The 20,215-nt window shown below is 39.4% G+C and overlaps 1 protein-coding gene across 1 annotated transcript in view; it reads left to right on the top strand.

The window, feature by feature from the left end:
• Window positions 1-20,215, top strand: part of CDS1 (CDP-diacylglycerol synthase 1) — a 72,089-nt gene that overhangs the window by 16,279 nt on the left and 35,595 nt on the right. The window contains exons 2-5 of the mRNA XM_047856831.1: window positions 1,776-1,903; window positions 8,767-8,863; window positions 15,724-15,821; window positions 19,083-19,222. Of these exons, the coding sequence (XP_047712787.1) occupies window positions 1,776-1,903; window positions 8,767-8,863; window positions 15,724-15,821; window positions 19,083-19,222 (463 nt within the window). The remainder of the gene's footprint in view (window positions 1-1,775; window positions 1,904-8,766; window positions 8,864-15,723; window positions 15,822-19,082; window positions 19,223-20,215) is intronic.

The raw sequence follows: 20,215 nt of genomic DNA, 5'->3' as shown, positions 1-20,215 counted from the left end.
AAAGGGTCAAGTGATTTGCCTTTCATCACAGTAATAGAGTAGAGGTGGAATTAGTGCTGGCAACTTCTGATTCCTAGTCTAGTGCTGTTTTGCAACATGGTGATGTTGCCTTAGGGAGCCAGGTCCATTAATTACCATCTCTACCACCACTCACACCACACCTACAACACTCTGGGTTATTGAAGTTTAAAAAAAAGGGTGGTAGGGAAATGGAAAAGAGAAGTGATGTGTTCCATCATTCTAGATGTCAAGGACCTGCTGGCATGTCAGACTGGCAGCAGTGCCCTGACATTTTCAGGGGTTGTTCTGTCTGGTGGGTTATAGTCATCAACATCTCTCTATGTTTAAGCTGCTTTGAGGACAACTGACTCGGTGTCGCAGTGGGAATTCAGCATGTCTGTTTCATTTGTTATTTTTGGTATGATGACACATTTAATTTAATAATTGTTTAATAAGAAAGTTATAGTTAGTAAACAAAAAGTTTATTATTGCTTTACAAAACCTGTGAAAGTGTTCTCCCGAGGCTAAAATTTTATTTGGTAAGCTACTTAATGAGGAATTGAAAGACTTGATTCAATCATAATAATAGCTTCCTACTTCTTTGACTTTACTGAGTCCTTGGTGTTATATTAAATGCTTCCATTATTTGGATGAAGAAACCGGTAAAAGGGGTGATGACATTTACCAAAACTTGGTTGCTAGTAAGGGCTCAGTTCGGTTTGAGATTCTGGAACATTCTGAATTCCTAGGCACTCATTCCTTGGATCACTTCTGGCCCAAGGTTCTGCTCAGTGTTCTTTCTGCTTATATTCACTATAAATATTCCCTTTCCTCCAGCCCAGTTCAGCACCTTTGCCTCAGTTTCATCCTCTGTAAACCACTCTCCCAAAGCACATGTACGTGTAGCACTCTTTACTCGAGGTTGCTGGGAGTGGAGGGTGGTGGGTGTGGGAAAGGGGAGGACATAGGGGTGGAGACACGTTAGAGCTGAATGAACAACTTTAAAACAATGTTTGATAGATCTGTTCTTAAAATTCCTTGGTCACTCAAACCCTGGAAATTGCACAGTGACCACCTTTGTCAAAGGCTAGAGCATTTACACACAGCTCCTGTACATGTGTTCTTAAAGGTCAGTTTGCATTTTAAATAACTTTATAAAAAATATTACCATCAAATAAAATGCTTTTGATCATAGTTTATGTATCCATAAAACAGGTTATAATGTCTGTTTGACCTGCTTCACTGAGGTTGTCTCTTGAGGATCTAATAAAAATGAAGGAAGTGAAAATGGTATATATGCATATATATGTGTGTGTGTGTGTGTGTGTGTGTGTGTGTGTGTGTGTGTGTATATATATATATATATATATACACACACACACATGCACGCCAGTGTGAGACACTCTTTTGTTGATGGCTTTGATTGTAATCAAAAGAAAACTGTGCAGTTGATCGGAATTAACATGTTCTCTCAGTTAAGTAGCAAAACAACCAACATTTGACTCTTGTTGGTAGGTTTCTGATTTAAATAATATAGGAGCTTCTATTTGTGTCTTTTGGTTAAATTAATCCTTTATATTGATAGATTTTAGCAAAGATGATCAAACTTTCTAACAGGAAGTACAATAGTGCTTGGTTATTCAAAGTTCTTTTTTTGTTTCAAGTTATGTAACTGAGATTTGACACACTGAGCAATAAGTTAAGTACCTTGGCAAGCATGTACTCTTTTCGTTTTTCAATTTTGCAAAGTGATTTTCCTTTTTCTTTAATTTTAGGAAACAGATATTGATGATAGATATGGAGATTTGGATTCCAGAACCGATTCTGATATTCCAGAAATTCCACCATCCTCAGATAGAACCCCTGAGATCCTCAAGAAAGCTCTGTCTGGTTTATCTTCCAGGTACGATTAGGTGAAGATGACTATAATGGGTGTTCAGGAGAAGTTGTGCAGTTATGCCGGTTGGTGTAATAAATCTCACTTTTTCACAGTTTTGGAACTGTGAAAGAGAGGGCTTATACTTTTTCACCAAATATGCGGCATGGTACTAAATGCTTGATGTATATTCTTTCATTTAATCCTTACAGTCCTGTGAAGTGTGAGAAACCCAAATCTCAGAGGTCAACTGATGAAGGTTACAGAGCTAGGAAGGTGTAGACCCGAGACTCTTGTCCTAGTTTTGTCAGATTGCTCAAGCCGCTGATCCATTTACTGCATCAGGTAGCCTTTCCTGGTATTGGAACGTTTAATAAAGAAAATTCCATATTCTCTGTTCCCTGTTTTTCAAATGCCAGACATAAATAGGTCATTCTTTTTCTTTTACTGAGCTTAAATTATCACCCCAAACTCCACAACCCTTTTATCATTTTATGTTTGCTATATTTTTTAATGTTTGGTCACCATCAAGATTCAGCAACTTTTATATTGTCCTCCATTGTATACTTTAGTAATATGAATTATAAAAGTTACAAAAGCAAAATAAATGTAAGCTTTATCCAGATTAATGTGTGAAATCTTAAATGTTGGTATAGAACAGTGTTTTTCCAGCTTTTTGATTGTGACACACAGTAAAAGACATATTTTACACCACATCCCAAGAGACACAGAAATGTATATTTTAACTGTTGCAAAATGTTATGAAGCAATTCTTGCTATTGTGTGTGATACTCTCTGATTTATTTTGATACTGTTCTATATTATGGAACAAAACGGCTAGTTGTGACTTACTAAATTGGTTTTACTACCAGTAGGTCATAACAAAAAACACTGGTTAGTCATATCTAATAAATGTAATACAAATTTTTCTGTTTTTTAATTTCTAAGAGATAACCATATCAGAATAAATTGATTCAAACAGAAATTTTCATATTTTTTAACCAATAGAATAACTTTTTGCTGTCCATTATTGAAAACATGATTATTATTTTTATAGTTCTTGATCCTAGTTTTTCTGACCTCATTCACACATATACATTTTCTTTAAAATCTTATCAGGTCTATTTCAACTCTGAAATTTTTTTAAAAAGCTTTTTAACGTTTGTTTATATTTGAGAAACAGAGCATAAGTAGGGGAAGGGTGGAGAGAGAGGGAGACACAGAATCCAAACGAGGCTCTGAGCTCTGAGCTGTCAGCACAGAGCCCGATGCGGGGCTGGAACCCACAAACCATGAGATCATGACATGACCCTGGACGCTTAACTGACTGAACCACCCGGGCGCCCCTGAAATTTTTTTATACTGATGTTATATAAAAATGATGCTGGGATGCCTGGGTGGCTCAGTCAGGTTTAGCATCTGACTCTTGATTTCAGCTCAGGTCATGATCCCAGGGTTATTGAATTGATCCCCATGCCAGGCTCTGCACTGAGCATGGAGCCTGCTTAAGATTCTTAAGATATTCTCTTTCTCTCTTGGGGTGCCTGGGTGGCTCAGTTGGTTAAGTATCTGACTTCCGCTCAGGTCATGATCTCATGGTTTGTGGGTTTGAGCCCTGCATCCAGCTCTGTGCTGACAGCTCGGAGCCTAGAGCCTGCTTTGGATTCTGTGTCTCCCTCTCTCTCTGCCCCTCCCATGCTCATGCTCTGTCTCTCTCTGTCTCTCAATAGTGAATAAATGTTAAAAAAAAAAAAAAAGATATTCTCTCTCTCTCTCCTGCCTCCTCTGTCCCCCTCTTTGTCCGTCTCCCCCACTTGTTCTCTCTTACTTTCTCTAAAAAATGAAAAAAAATACCTCTGAAGAATGATTTCTTTAGTGTGTCATTTATATTAGATTTTTCTTTAATGATGAAGGGTTTTTCCCTAGTGTAAAGTAACAATAGCAAATAATAGCAGCTGCTATTTCTTGAGCATATGCTCTGTGCTAGGCACTACTCCAAGCACTTTACGCATACTGACTATTCTCACAGCAACCCTGTAACAGGTTCAGTTATATAGACCTATTTTATAAATGAGGAAATTGAGGCACAGAAATGTTATATGTCAAGGATCATGCAGTCAGTAAGTGATAGAACCACATTATGAACCTAGGTATTGTGTTCTGTTTATAAAACAATTGGTTTTGGGGCACCTGGGTGGCTCAGTCGGTTGAGCGTCTGACTTCGGCTCAGGTCACGATCTCACAGTTTGTGAGTTCAGGCCCTGTGTCAGGTTCTGTGCTGTCGGCTCGGAGCCTGGAGCCTGCTTCCGATTCTGTGTCTCCCTCTGTCTGCCCCTTCCCCGCTCATGGTCTGTATCTCAAAGATGAATAAAAAAAATTACAATTAGTTTGAAAAAATGAACAATAAGTAATATATAACAAGTTTCAGTCTTCTCAGACTTTGCTCTAAAGGTTACATGAATGTTTCAAACTCTATCTTAATTCATTTTAGGCTCTTTTTAATCTCATACCCAAAATGGTCTGTCTTGAAAAAATTTAGAAGTTGTAGATGCATAGAATTAAAAATATTAATTGCATTATAAAATTACATGAATTGCAGGGGGGGAAAAAAAACCTCTTGTAATCTTCCCACCAAAACATTGATACCTAAAATATTGTGATGTTTACTTTTTGAAGTTTTTTTTTTCTTCTGCGTTGTGTGTATTCTGCGTGTGTGTGTGTGTGTGTGTGTGTGTGTGTGTGTGTGGTGTATAATATAAAAATAGCATTGTACTGTTTCTTACCTTTCTGGTTACATTTTCATTCTGTGGTATTAGAAACTATATCATTTTTTTAATGACTTAAATTTTTTAATGACTGCATGATAATATTCCTTTGTATGACTGTAGTTCAGTTTATTCAACTAAACTAAAATTGCTGGGCATTTAGCTTGTTTCCAGATTTTCACAATTAAAAACAACTCTGTATTAAACATTTTTCTTTGTAGCTAGGTTAAGATTTATGCTCTTTTTTTTTTTTATGTTTATTCATTTTTCAGAATGAGAGGGACCGTGCAAACGGGTGAGGGGCATAGAGAGAGGGAGACACAGGATCCAAAGCAGGCTCCAGGCTCTGAGCTGTCAGCACAGAGCCCAACTAGGGGCTCAAACCCACGAACCGCAAGATCATGACCTGAGCCAAAGGTGGACGGTTAACCCACTGAGCCACCCAGGCAACACTAGATTTATGCTCATTTTTAAGGCTTTAATATATCATATTAAATAGAGCATAAGGTGTTGAAATTGGAAGAGGCCTGAAGGTTTTTAGGCACTTGGCACATTGTCCCAATTGACCTGTGTGTGGGTCTTGTGGAGATGAATAGTCACTTAACCAGTTAAGTCTGATTCTATCCGTTAGTGAAGCTCTTCTTCAGCTATCATCTATCTTATCCAGGGGCAATGCCCTGCTCCCCCTCACCCGAAACTGCACAAGTGGACATGTGCATTGACTGGAGACATTTTAGGTTGTCACAGAGATAGCACTACTAACAGATAATGGGTAGAGGCCGGGGAGGATGTTAAACATCCTATAGTACACTGAACAGCTCTTCACAACAAAGAATTCTGTGGCTCACAACGTTATTAGCACTGAGGTTGAGAAACCAAGGAAACATACAGGCATAGCCTTATACTGGGTGCTCTTGTACTTATCATGCCATTTTCCTTCTCTCCAAGAACTTGCACACTTCCTGTCCAACCTCCAATGGCTGGTAGATGGACTTTTTCAAAAACTTTTCTTGCCAGATGGCCCACAAAGTACTTATTTATTCTTGAGGAGTGTCTCTGTGTACCAATTCTTGGCTCAGGTGAACTGCTTTGCCAGCCCAGGTTCTTGATGACTCATGATGTTTGTGTCCCTAGGAAAATACTTTTTTTTTAAAACCTCATCATTACTTTTGAAATAAAAACCACTTAATATCTGTAGTGACAGTAAAACATTGTACATCTTGTAACTGATTTGAACAATAAGTATATGACCACTTTAGATAAACACTTGTAAGGAGACTCCTGAATTATATACTTTTTAGAAACCTTATTTCTAGCTCATGTAGTTCTGGAGATATGGGACTTGAATAAAAATCTCCTATATTGATTCTGAGTTCCTTTTTCCAAAGCAATTGGGAGGTGATAACTTGGACCTGAAATCAAAGCTGTCTCTAATGTGCTCATGGTAGCATGGTAAAAGAAATCAATAATTTGAATTCAGAATCAGGTTATCCTCTGGTTTTTGGTAACAGTGATTTTTTTTTTCCCTCATATCGTGCTCTGTTTTGAATTCAGTGGTTCTCCCTTAAGAGATGTCTTTCAGTCACTGTATCCATGGATATGTATAAGTATGTTCTTTTATTTTCTTTGTATTAAGTATTCTTGAGAGATTTGAGGAGTCTGTGAAAATAATTAAGAGAATTAGTCTTTCACCTTGTTGGGGGAGGGGAATTTTTCTGGGAAGGGAAATAGGTATATAAAAGATAACTAGGTGAAATATGTTTCTTGATGGCTCAGGTTTTCAGTTATCACAGAACTTTTGGATGGTAGGAAGAAAGTAGGTCTTCTGTTTAAGATCTCTGGTTCTCAGCAGCTACCATCCTCTTAAGTTCAAAGCCAGAGGCGTCTAACAGAGGTACATGTGGACATTGGCAACATCCACTTAGGGACTGATTGGTGACTCTTACGTAGTGTCTGTCATCTTCTATGGGTTCTCAACAATTCTGACTCTGAGGATCAGTTATACAGGAGAGCTAAATACACTTCTGGGTTTCATGCAAACAGGACGGGATCACTATCATTATCTCTGTTATCATTAGAGACTGGTTTATGGTCCATTATGTACCTTTGACTAGCTCTGTGACCTAGCCCAGTTCCCAAATCTATTCATTAATCCATAAAGAGTTATGTATATAAAACTCAGTGGAACCTTTCAGCTCTAACAGTTTTTGACTCTCTGCTCATTTCGGTTCAGTCCTAAAGCTGAGAGTCTAATGAGAAATTTATGAGCCACATAGTTTATCACACAGCAGAGAGAAGGAAAGTCGTGTAAGTATAATGTGACCACCTCATGAGAAACCGTGGAAGTTAGGTGAAAGAGTTTGGACTTAATGTTGTTGACATTTTAGACCTTGAGTACAGAAATGACCTCATAAAAGGGATATTTAATAAATATCTGGAAGATTGGTGAGAGCAGGGAATGTAATCAATATTTGATAAATGGATGAAGTCAGCTAATTTTTTTATAGAGAGGAGAATGAAAGCCTGTGCTTAGAACACTGTGTGTGCATGCGCGTGTGTGTACATATATGTGTGTATGTATATATATGCTGCTATCCTTTAGGATGAATCCAGGTATCTTGTATCATAATTTAAATGCTGCCATTTGAATTAATAGACATAAGAAAAGTCTTAAAACTTTACTGTGAGTATAATGTAAAATGAGTGTAGAATGAAGAAAAGCAGGGGGAAACAATTTTAGATTCAGAAATATCATCCATATATAGGTGTTATTAGAATCCTTTTGGTTTTACACAGTGGCTGCTGACATTTTTCATGACATGGCCAAAGAAATAGTGACAGTATCTGTCAAATATGCTGGGGGTGAAATGTGAGTGTCCTGGGTGTGAGGGGAGGGCTGTTGGGCATCTCGGGCCCTTCCTAACTGCCAGAGAGGATTGAGGGAGATGAGTTCTCAGCCTAGCCAGACATTCAACAGGGAAGGCCTGCTCTAAGGAACAATTAAAGGCCCAAGGATGAGGAAATAATGTTGTGCTTTTAAGACTCTGTGTCTAAGTGCAGAAAGCCAGCAGCACACTTAGAGCTCTAGGAGAAAGTGATCATCCGTCTGGCCTTGCCCTCAGTGACTGACCTGCTTGCCTTCTTCATTTCACTGAGATTTCTGTGCTCTGTAGTTGGCTTCTGTATTATCCTTTCTTTACTTTCTCTCATTGGAAGTCTGTGTTCTCTGTCTATACCACCTTAATAAAATCACTGTTGTTATATACCACCCCAAAGGATAGATCATGGTTTTTTTTTTTAAGTTTATTTATTATTTTGAGAGAGAAAGTGTGTGCATGCATGCGCTGGGGAGGGGCAGAGAGAGGGAGGGAGAAAGAGAAAATCCCAAGCAGGCTTGCACTGTCAGCACAGAACCTCATGTTGCTGACACTCAGAGACTGTGAGATCATGACCTGGGCTAAGATCAAGAGTTGGCCACTTAACCGGCTGAGCCACATAGACACCCCTTAAAAAAGTGTTTTTTAAGTTTTTTTTGTTTATTTTGAGGGAGAGAAGGATAGAGCATCTTTACAGAGGGCTTTTTGCACCTGTCTTCTTCCCTTCTGAATGACCCTGGTGGGGTGTGCACATATCCACATTGACCACCTCACTTCCTAGCCTAGTGATTCATCCTCATTCACACTGAACAAAAATTAGTTTCTTTCTTTGGCTAACATAATTTTACACTTAATTTAGCTCTGAGTGAGTGAACAAATGCTGTTGGTTAGATTTTTGTTTTTGTTGTTACTACAGGTGAAGTAAGGGATTCTTTTTTTTTTTTTTTAATATTTTATTTATTTTTGAGAGAGCGCAAGTCAGGGAGGGGCAGAGAGAGGGGAGCGAAGGATCTGAAGTGGGCTCTGCACTGACAGCAGAGAACCCAAAATGGGGCTTGAACTCATGAACCAAACTGTGAGATCATGACCTGAGCCGAAGTTGAATCCTCGACCAGCTGAGCCACCCAGGTGCCCTGAAGTAAGGGATTCTTAAAGTATAGTTAGGGAAAATATGAAAGTCTGATAATACTGAAACCACACAAAAAACTCAATACATTAAATGCTAACTTTATAAACATTTTCTTTATAGGTGGAAAAACTGGTGGATTCGTGGAATTCTTACTCTAACTATGATTTCATTGTTTTTCCTGATCATCTATATGGGATCCTTTATGCTGATGCTTCTTGTAAGTGTTTTACATTTTTCCAAGTATCTCTTGCTTTGTTTTTCAGCACTGATATGATTGAAGTAATTTGAACATGTCATAAAAAATAAAGTAGTTCAGGATTTGGTAACAACAAATTTATTTCCCTTAAGCATTTTCTTGTTCATGAAATTATCTGGACCAACCTTTCCTGTTTGCAAAATGGCCATTCAGTGTATTCACTCAGCAGAGACCAAGTATATGTAATATGTAGTATTAGAGATTGCTAACGACTTCACACACTCATGACATCATCATATGGGACTATTAGCTAGATCCCTAACTTGAAAGAATTCAATCTAATGGCAGAGATATATAAGTAACCATATGAATAAATAGTAAATAAGTGGGTAACTTTTTGGGAGAGCACAATAAAAAAAGTATCTAAACCAGCCTGAAAGAGAGCAGAGAGGACTTCCAGAAGAGTTTATGCCAAAGTTAAACCCTGAAGAAAGGGCTGGACAGGGGAAGGCCTTCCAAGGTGGGGATATCATAAGCAAGACATGGAGGTAATGAGAGAGTGTGGTTTGTTGGGGGATTTGCAACTGGTGCCTTTGGAGGGTGTCTAGGGATGAGACCAGAGAGGTGAACAGCCATTTTGGGAGTGTGGGATTTTGTTGTGTACGGGAAGTCCAACAAGTCATGAAGCCAGACAAGTATTTTAAGATTTTAAATCATTCGTTTAGTAAATGCTCCCAAGATGCACAGGCATTGTGCTGCTTCTGGGGTATGATACAGCAGTGCTGAGAAAAGCACACATGTCTCTTCCCTGGGGAGTTTACTGTCTGTGCTTCAAAGAACTGATCAGAAATATAATTACAGGGGCACCTGGGTGGCTCAGTCGGTTGAGCGTCTGACTCTCGGTTTCTGCTCAGGTCATGTTCCCAGGGTTGTGGAACGAGCCCTGCTTTGCGCTCCATGCTGAGCGTGGAGCGTGCTTGAGATTCTCCTTGTCTGCCCCTCTCCTCTGCTTGTGCATGTGTGTTCTCACCCAAATATACATATATAGAGAATATATTTATATAGGATAGGGTGCTGTGAGAGCAAGGGGGGATCTGGAAGACTTTCCAGAGGCATCCTGTCCAGCACGTGTGCTGCAATTTAAAGCTTGAACAGGTGGGGGGTAAAGGGGGAGCTTGGGGACAGGAGTGTCACAGCAGAGGATTCCTGTTTATGAAAGCCTTGATATCCAAAGAAGCGTGAAACATTTGGAAGTGGTGGGAGTGGGAAGGAGACCTGCGTTTGTTTAATAGATTCATCAAGCACTTGAGGGTGCTGAGTGTGTTTAGCACAGGGAGAGCCTTGCTCTCAGGGATATGCACAGTGTCCCTCTTTTTTGTTGTTTCTTTTTCATCTCATCTCCTTTACCTGAGCCTCTTTCATTCTCACCACCTCGCTCTCTGGCTGCTCCGACCTGTCTGCTCCCCTCCATGCCCAGTCCTATTCCTAGTGATAGGCATGGGCAATGTGATACGGTTTTCCTTTCAGTCTATAAAAGAATAAATAAGTTTTGAAGTGAAATCAGACACGATTGGGGGAAAAAAATCCCATCAACTCCTGACCATCAAGCCCTTTCACTTTCTTTCTGTTCCCTCATTAATTTTGTACTTTTTGGGGGTATCAAGGTAACAGGAGTGAATAAGAAGTCATCTTCTCTGTTCTGTTTTTGCTGACATCGTAAAGAACTTTTTCTCACAGAAAAACAATGGATAGTGCATAGGACCTCTTTAATGTGAGGCCAGAAGATGCTGAGTCTAAAAACCAGGTGGGCCGGTGTGAGCACGCTCCAGGGGTGACTCCAGGGAAGGGCCCACTTCTTTTCTTCTCAGTGTGCACCTATGGAGGGTTGTGAGTGCCAGTGAGTTTGGGCTTTTCAGGAGTGAGTGGGTACAGAGCACTTCTCAGTGCTGTGTGCTGAGTGACGGGCCAGGGGACGAAGGGATTGGGTGATAGCTGACAGCTTGGTAAGGCTTTGTGGATGAAGGGACCTTTCATCAGACCTTGAGGGTCTGTCAGGGTGGAGTGAGCACCGAGAGTAAAGGTCCAAATGGCTAGATGTGTCAGGAAAAGGCAAACGATGTCTTTTTCCTGGAGCATAGGGCCTTTGAACTTGGAAAAATATTTGGAGATCAGATGCTAGAGGGCCTTGCAATACTGTGTGAAGAAGTTTAGGATTTATTTGTAAAGGATTGGGGAGCCATTGGAAATATTAAAGATCATTTAAATTATTATTCCCCTTTAGGAGGTAATTTTGATCTAAGACACTGTAAAGCACCAGCATCCTTGATACATGGACACAGGCTGGTCTGGTGGGCTCTCTGTGAGTAAGTTACATTGTTCTCCAAACTAAACCATTTGGTGTGGTAGCTTGGGCCAGAATTTGTAGATAGAGACTAATTTTCAAGCACCCTTTTATGAGAAAATTCAAAACACCTTTAAAGATATCCTTGCATATTTGGATTTTGATTTTTTATTTTATTTTATTTTTAAAATTTTTCTTTTCAACGTTTATTTATTTTTGGGACAGAGAGAGACAGAGCATGAACGGGCGAGGGGCAGAGAGAGAGGGAGACACAGAATCGGAAACAGGCTCCAGGCTCTGAGCCATCAGCCCAGAGCCTGACGTGGGGCTTGAACTCACGGACCGCGAGATCGTGACCTGGCTGAAGTCGGACGCTTAACCGACTGCGCCACCCAGGCGCCCCGGATTTTGGTTTTTTAAAAGAGAATCATAAGCATACCTAAAGTACTTGAGTTTTCTTGTTTATTTTTTCTGTTGTGAAAGGAAAATACCATTTTAATACGAGTTCTGTTTCATTGGTGAGCTTAATCAGAAGAATATTAAAGATCGAGTTAAGTAGATTTGAACTGTTACTGCTCTTATTTAGGTTTATTGTAATGCATGCACACATGTACCATGCATACATACACATGTTGTATTTATGATACGTATATTAAGGAAATATGGGTGGATATACACATATGCACACACTGTTGGTACTCAATTGTGATACTACTTTTATGTGATTTCAAGTCTTATTTATGCTCATATCCCTAACTAGGTCATTTATATTTTGAGAGGCTTGCATTTGCCCTACAATATCAGCACTCGTAAATGATTGATTCAAGAGCATTTTATTAAAAACTTATTTCTACCAAATGATAGCTACTATTTTAAGATGGAATCATACAGGAACTTTTTTTTCTTCAATCTTCTATTTATAGCACTTACATGTTGCATTCATAGCTTGCAATCACACTTTTTTTAAAAACTTTTTTTTAGGTTTATTTATTTCTGAGAGAAGGGGAGAGAGAGAGAGACCAAGCTTGAGTGGGAGAAGGGCAGAGAGAGTGGGAAACAGAATCCGAAGCAGGCTCCAGGCTCTGAGCTGTCAGCACAGAGCCCGACGCGGGGCTCTAACCCATGAACCTTGAGATCATGATCTGAGCCAAAGTCAGATGCTTAACCAACTGAACCACCCAGGCACCCTGGAATCACACTTTCTAGGTGATGGAATTACTAAAGCATACTTTGATTTAAAGGAAGATAGTGTAAGAGGTTCTCACCTTCACCTTCTTGGAAACTCCTATAATAAGTTTTAATTCACATATATAATTTAGTTTTAAGTAGTTTTTTTTTCCCCATTGTGAGAGTTATAAAAGTGTGTTAAAATTACTTGGGGAAATTGTTAATTTTTTGAAAATCACCCCTAGCCCTATCATCAACTACCAAAACCCAATTAATACTATTTGATATATTCTTTTAGTCCTTTTTTTCTTTTATGTTTTAAAAATCATGGTTGTAATCATAACATGACTAGAATTTTGTATCCTTCTCTTTTAAACTAAGTATTTTATCGAGTGTTTTGTGTTGCTCCATCTTTACAACCATCAACATTAATACATTCCTTGACTGAATGGAATGGAATGTATCATAAGTTATTTGAACCTCTGTGTTATTTTCAGACATTCGGGTTATGTTTTGGTTTTCTCTATGGTGAATAACACTATCCTGAACATAATAGAATGTAAAGCTTTTTCATATGCAGGATTATTTTCTTTGAATAGATTCCCAAAGTGAAAATAGGCATTTTTATTTGGATAACCCATAAATACCATAGTTCAAACTCAACATATCCAAATCTGAACTTCCCTTCCATCCCCATCCATTCTGCATAAATATGTCTCCTTTCCCAAAAGCCTTCTCTGGTGTTATTCTATGTTCCTCTGACTCCCTTAGCTGCTACCCGGCCCCCCCCCCCCCCCCCCCGTTTCCTCAGCCACCAAATCCAACCAGTTCTGCTTCCTCAATGTCTTATTCCTTGTACTCCACTTCCCTGCCGCTCGCCCAGTTAGAGGTTCATCTACACTCAACTGGATGGTGGCATCTTGCCTGCCTTACTTTCTCTCTACTCTTGCTGCCTCTCCAGTCTGTTCTTTCCACCTCTCCTATCCCCAAACACACACATCTGATCACGTGTAGTCCTTTGTACTGTTTGCTGTGCTTCTTGTCTCTCTCTGCTTCTCACCCCCATCTCTGTGAGTAGGCAACTCTGAAATACTTGTAGTTCCCTAACATGCCTTGTCTTCTCCCATATATGTAATTCTGTATATCTTTCTCCTCTGTCCCAACTGTGGCCCATCTCTACCCCCCACCCCGTTTTGTTTGCCCATGCTTATATCCATGTGGCAGTTTCCACGTGGCGTTGTAGCCATTTGTGTCCTCCTCGACAGACTATGCTTCTCTGAGGACAGATGTCCTGTATTATTTCTCTGAATCCTCAGTAACTAGCAGAGTAGGCATTTAAATATTGGTGGTTGTCTTTAAGGCTCTTAACACATTTATTGAGCCAACAGAGTCCTGCCAGTGTGCACGGCTACCAGTATTGGTGGCCTGGAATATCAGTTTCCGGGTGATCACCCGGCCTGGAAGATACACATACATTTTAAGGATTTTAGCTGTACTGTTGTGAACCCCCTGTTTTCTGTTTTCCCAGTGGCTCTATATTGATTCTACTTGCAAACTGTAATTGACAATCATATAAATATGTATGTGTGTGCTATTAAAAGTAGTTTTATTTCCTCTCAGTAAAATACCATGTATAGTGCTAATGGTTGTTCTTGAGCAAATGTGTTCATTTAGCAAATAGAAATTGCATCAGTGCATTTGATAGTTTAAAAGCCCTTGGTTCTATAAATAGTACAGGCTTTGCCATTTTATTTTAACACCTAGCATTGTCCTCATTTTGTGATTATTTTAAAAAAATAACTTTTGACACATTCAAAGTTTATTGAAGGACGATATTTGAATTTCCTCTTGTCTTTATATTATAAAACATTAATGACTTCTTCTTAAAATAAGTATTTATAGTAGTTTGATCTAATATTTTCTTAGCACATGGCTGAGGGGACACAATTGCTTTAAGTATGTGATTGGACACAATAGGTATAATGGAGAAATATAGCTTAAGAATATCCTGAACAGTAGGTTTGGGAAAGCTGATTTTGGGGGAGCTTAAAAGGAAATACCAAAGTATATTCTTGGGCAGAGTTTGGTAAGCTTTTTGAGTATAGAAACAGGTAAAAATATTTTAGGCTTTAAGGAACCACATATTTCTCTGTAACATCATTTTTAGTTTTTGTTTTTAACTAAAAAAAAATATCAAATCCATTCTTAGCTCACGGGCTGTACAAGACCAAGCCCTTGAGTATATTCTCCAGAGGCTGAAGAAGTCTGCTATACTCATAAAGATTTTAATCTCTTAGCTTGTGGTAATAAGTGTTCAACTTGCCACTTGTTTTTCGAGTCTTGGAATTGACTTAAACCAAGCATTAGATATGATGCTGCATCCTCAGGGATTACCTGTACCCAAGTTGGTGGATACAACAGTTTGAAGGACTACTAAGTAGAACATCAAAAAAGGATTCATAAATATAAAACAATTTGTTAGGAATGTATAAAGAACACTGTGCAAACAGAATTGCATAGAATCAATTGACCAGGTGAAGTGGCTGCAAATGTAGAAGGCTATTTATAATTTGCCAGTGTAACTCCACTTAGATGTATCAGACAGATATGCAGCTGGCTATGTGAGAGTTGGCACAGCTGGAAGAATGAAAAGACCATGCCCAAACCCTGCTAGGAGACAGGGTGAAGATGTTTTAATTACAGTCATTTGTTTTGACCGTGTCTTTATCCTTGGAAGGCATACCAGGATGTATGGTTAAAAATAAATATATACAGGGGCGCCTGGGTGGCTCAGTTGGTTAACCATCTGACTCTTGATTTTGGCTCAGGTCATGATCTCATAGTTCATGAATTAGAGCTACGTTAGGCTCTGCACTGACGGTGCGGAACCTGTTTGGGATTCTCTCTCTCTGCCCCCCCCCCCCCCATGCACGGGCTCTCTAAGTAAATCAATAAATGCAAACTTCCACATATGATCCTTTTTCTAGGGTAACTCAAGAAACAAAATGGACGAAAAGACTGTCCATCTCAGTACAGATGAACTCAAGAAATGAAGTAGTAATGAGAGATAAAGCCTAATCAACCATGACCAACAAGACTGTATCCCTCAAACTTTAAGCTACAGTGTGACCTCCTACCCCAGGATGGAGCTTTCATGTTTTGGATAAACTTTCATTTGCTTACCCCTTTGAAATATCGCTTGATTTTAGAGACATTGACTTACTGAATTTTTGCTACTGACATTTAGAATAATTAAAACTGGGCAGGCTAAAGATTTTTTTAAACACATATGACATAAGAAATGACTTATTAAATGATTAAGCACAAATGTAAACACTAAGAAATGTATGTTAATGTGTTCTCTTGGTTTCAGGTACTAGGCATCCAAGTGAAATGCTTCCATGAAATTATCACTATAGGTTATAGAGTCTATCGTTCTTATGACCTGCCATGGTTTAGAACATTGAGCTGGTAAGTAACTTAAAACTGTTTCAGATGTGAAAATCTGGTTCTTTTCTAAAGTTTTTAAAGGAAGCACCCTGATGAGTCAGTATCACACAGTTGACCTTATAGATTGATTTTTAGAGATTGGATTTTGATAAGAAGAAAATCACCTTTAACTCTCCTTTTCTAACACTACTATTTTCATATCTCATCTTTCAGTCTTTGTAGAGATACTTTATATTTGAATGTATACACTATTGACCTCTTTTTTTTAAACATTTTTTAATGTTTATTTTTGAGAGAGAGAGCGCGTGAGAACTGGGGAGGGGCAGAGAGAGAGGGAGACAGAGGATCCAAACAGGCTCTGCACTGACAGCAGAGAGCCCAGTGTGGGACTTGAAGTCACGAACTGTGCGATAATGACCTCAGCCGAAGTCGGACTTAACCAACTGAGCCACCCAGGCGCCCCTGTGCTGTTTGTTGTCTTCTTTAAAAAACATTGTATTGGACACCTTTTTATATCCTTTATAGTTACAATTTTAATAAAGTTTCGTTTTGTAAAATGTTAGAAATATGTGTAATCTTTTGCTTTCTTTGCCTCAGTTGAAATGAGAGCACACACAGAATTAGATTATTTCTGCAGAGAGTGAAAGATGAGATATGAAAATAGTTGTGAGTTTTCTGTTTTGTTGAGTGGTCAGTGGTTTATTCATGGGGAAGAAAGCCCATGATGAATGTCTGTCCCCCCCCACCCTTCCTTCCCCACTACTGCAAAGCTGGCCCACCTCCTTGTAGGCCCTGGGGGCAGTTAGAGGAGAGGCAGCTCCTACCTTTGTTGTTCCTGGTTTGATCTTGTCTTCAGGCCCCTGGCTGGTGACCTGCTACAGGGAGGGTTGTTAGAAGAGTAATACTCTCTGAGGAGCAGTGTGTAAGGCAGTCTTGTAAATAGCACCAGCAGTTACCAGCACTTGAAATACTGTATATGTACCATGCATGTAAAACTTAGTTTAAAAAAAGGCATGCGATTTTAATATTTAAAGTTTAATATATCTTTTTATAACTTTTCATTTATAATTCTCAATTATCAAGACCTTGACCAGGAAGGAAACATGATAATAGTTCATAATGAACCAAATTGACCATGCCTTTGAATATAGCTGTTTGATTAGTATCAGCCAGAGGGTCCAGTGTCTTAAGAAAACAGATGTATCACCTTTGGGGTTTAGAGTAGTCAAAAAATAGTTTCTAATTTTTCCTTATGGCAAGTTTCTTCACGAAGGGCAAAATGTATGGGAAATGTTAGATTAAGTAGTTGGAGAATAATTAAATGCTGAACCATGCAGGATTGATCAATTCTAAGAAAAAAAAAAAACATAGGTCAGGATGGGCTCCAGTGATTGCAGAAGTCTTTATGGAGAAGGTGAGAAACAAACTATCACTTGAAATAAAGACAAGTTTTGGATAGAGAAGAGTGCTCCGCAGTGGGGAAGCATCACCTATCAAGTTCTAGATGAGGGACTAGGAGGAACATGCCACAGAGGCAAAGACATTCCTGGCCTTCTTGAGCAGAATAATGGGGGAAAAGTTGGGTTGGTGGACTAGGGCAGGCCTTGATAGCTTGATGGAGGAGTCAAAGACAGTTTCCATTGTAGGAGAATAGAAAAATGGTAATGCAGCTGATAGAAATGGGAATACAGTACTTTACTTTGAAAACTGTGGGGTCTAATTCCATCCATGAGGACCAGAGGGAAATCGCTCCTTTCCTCCTCTGCTCTCCTGGCCGAGTAGGACTCGGCCCTTCAAAGGATGAGGCACGGAGGAACTCTGAAGCGGTGCTTCCCAGCCTTCTTTCCTGGCTCACACAAGTGCCATCAGTCAATTCTCATGGGTTCTCCTTTCCCTGGGGGGGAGGGATATATCAGAGTTGGGTGGAGGGACGGGTGATTTACGCAGTTTTTTTTTTAAATTTTTTTTAATGTTTATTTATTTTTGAGACAGAGACAGAGCATGAACAGGGGAGGGTCAGAGAGAGAGGGAGGCACAGAATCTGAAACAGGCTTCAGGCTCTGAGCTGTCAGCACAGAGCCCGACGTGGGGCTTGAACTCACGGACTGTGAGATCATGACCTGAGCAGAAGTCAGCCGCTTAACCGACTGAGCCACCCAGGCGCCCCTGATTTATGCAGTTTTAAGAAGTTTCTCTTAGAGGGCTGCCTGGGTCAGTCAGTTAAGCATCCAACTTCGGCTCAGGTCATGATCTCACGGTTTGTGAGTTTGAGCCCCGCGTCAGGCTCTGTGCTGACAGCTCAGAACCTGGAGCCTGCTTCAGATTCTGCATCTCTCTCTCTCTGCTCCTCCCCTGCTGATGCTCTGTCTGCCTGTCTGTCTGTCGCTCTCAAAAATAAATGAACGTTAAAAAAAAGTTTCTCTTAGAGATTTTTACCTGCTGCCTGCTTCTATCCCCCACTACTTCCTCTTAAGAATCACTGTGCAACTGGGGGTGCCTGGGTGACTCAGTCGGTTAAGAATCCAACTTCTGCTCAGGTCACGATCTTGCAGTTAGTGGGTTTGAGCCACGCATCGGGCTCTGTGCTGACAGCTCAGAGCCTGGAGCCTGCTTCAGATTCTGTCTCCCTCTCTGCCCCTACCCGCCTTGCACTCTGTCTCCATCTTTCTCTCAAAAAATGAAAAAACATTAAAATTAAAAAAAAGAATCCGTGTGCATCTGGAGTCTATCCGGAACATGGAGGAGGGGGAGAAAGACACCAATATGCATAATGCAGTGAGGATGGGTCAGAGGTTGAATTGCCTCTTCCTGCTTTCCCTATTGATTTCCTCCTCAGGGCAGGTGGGAATTTGGCTTAGAATCTCCACTATTAAAAAGCTTTAGAGCTGTGAATAGTTGAAAGTGGATTTTCATTATAAAATACTGTGTGTGTGTGTGTGTGTGTGTGTGTGTGTGTATCTGCGTGCATGTGTGTGTGTTTGTCTGTGTGTGTGTGTGTATTTGGGTATGCATAGTATTTTTTACATTGTTTCCCAATCTCTGGTACTAGATTTTGAGCTAAGTAGAGGTGTGAGCTGTATTCAGTAAACTTTTGTTGACTGACACATTTGAAATTAAGTTTAAAAGAGGAAAAAAATGTTTTGGTGTAATATCCTGAACCTGTGTCCTGAACTTAGTTTTTGATCTTTGTGACATCATCAAAATATAGAGAATAGTTTTGCTGAGTTTGAGAGGGAAAAAAAGGCTTCAAATATGAAAAAGCTAATTGTGTTTCAATTATAGGTACTTTCTACTGTGTGTAAACTACTTTTTCTATGGAGAGACCGTAGCCGATTATTTTGCTACATTTGTTCAAAGAGAAGAGCAACTTCAGTTCCTCATTCGCTATCATAGATTTATATCATTTGCCCTCTATCTGGCAGGTAAGGAAAATAGTCCGTATTGGTATGTAGCTGATATATATTACATGCTTATTTTTACTTACGTTATTTGAATTTATGACATCTTCTATTTGTTACATTTTAATCCAGTTCCATTTTTATTTGTTCCATGTATAAAAAGCTGTTGCTTTCATCATGGTCTTAAACAGCAATTACTCCTTCATGGTGATTTAAAAAAAGGACCTACTTGCTTAATACTCCACATATTTGAAAATTTTATTTGGAAATTGTAGTAAACTTTTAAATACATGGATTGATTGTTAACCAAGTATGATTTACAAAGAAACTTTTACATATATATTGCTTTATTTATATAGTATTGTGGTATTTAGTTTTACTGACATGGTTTATTATATATTCTTTCTATACATGCATATATATATGATATATATATATACATATTTGTTTATAGTACACTGTACCATTTGTTTTTAAGATTTTAGATTAAGAATTAGATACTAGGATAAAATTAGAATTAACAGATATTTCTTTAATAAAAGTTTATCAGTCATAAAAAAATTCTAAAACTTGATTTAGATATGTACTTTTTATTTTTATTAAAACAATTTTTTTTAACATTTATTTATTTTTGAGACAGAGAGAGACAGAGCATGAACGGGGGAGGGTCAGAGAGAGGGAGACACAGAATCCGAAACAGGCTCCAGGCTCTGAGCTGTCAGCACAGAGCCCGATGCGGGGCTTGAACTCACGGACCGCGAGATCATGACCTGAGCTGAAGTCGGACACTTAACCGACTGAGCCACCCAGGCGCCCCAAAACAATTTTTTTAAATGTCTATTTAGTTTTAAGAGGGACAGAGTGTGAGTGGGAAAGAGGCAGAGAGGGAGGGAGACACAGAACCCGAAGCAAGTTCCAGGCTCTGAGCTGTGAGCACAGAGCCCTAAGCAGGGGCTCGAACTTGCAAAACGTGAGATCATGTGACCTGAGCCAAAGTCAGATGCTCAGCCAACTGAG

Source organism: Prionailurus viverrinus, chromosome B1, assembly GCF_022837055.1.
Source record: "Prionailurus viverrinus isolate Anna chromosome B1, UM_Priviv_1.0, whole genome shotgun sequence".
In the NCBI taxonomy this organism is placed as follows: domain Eukaryota; kingdom Metazoa; phylum Chordata; class Mammalia; order Carnivora; family Felidae; genus Prionailurus; species Prionailurus viverrinus.
Note: the sequence above shows the minus strand (reverse complement) of the source record. Positions and strands in the feature narration are given on the sequence as shown.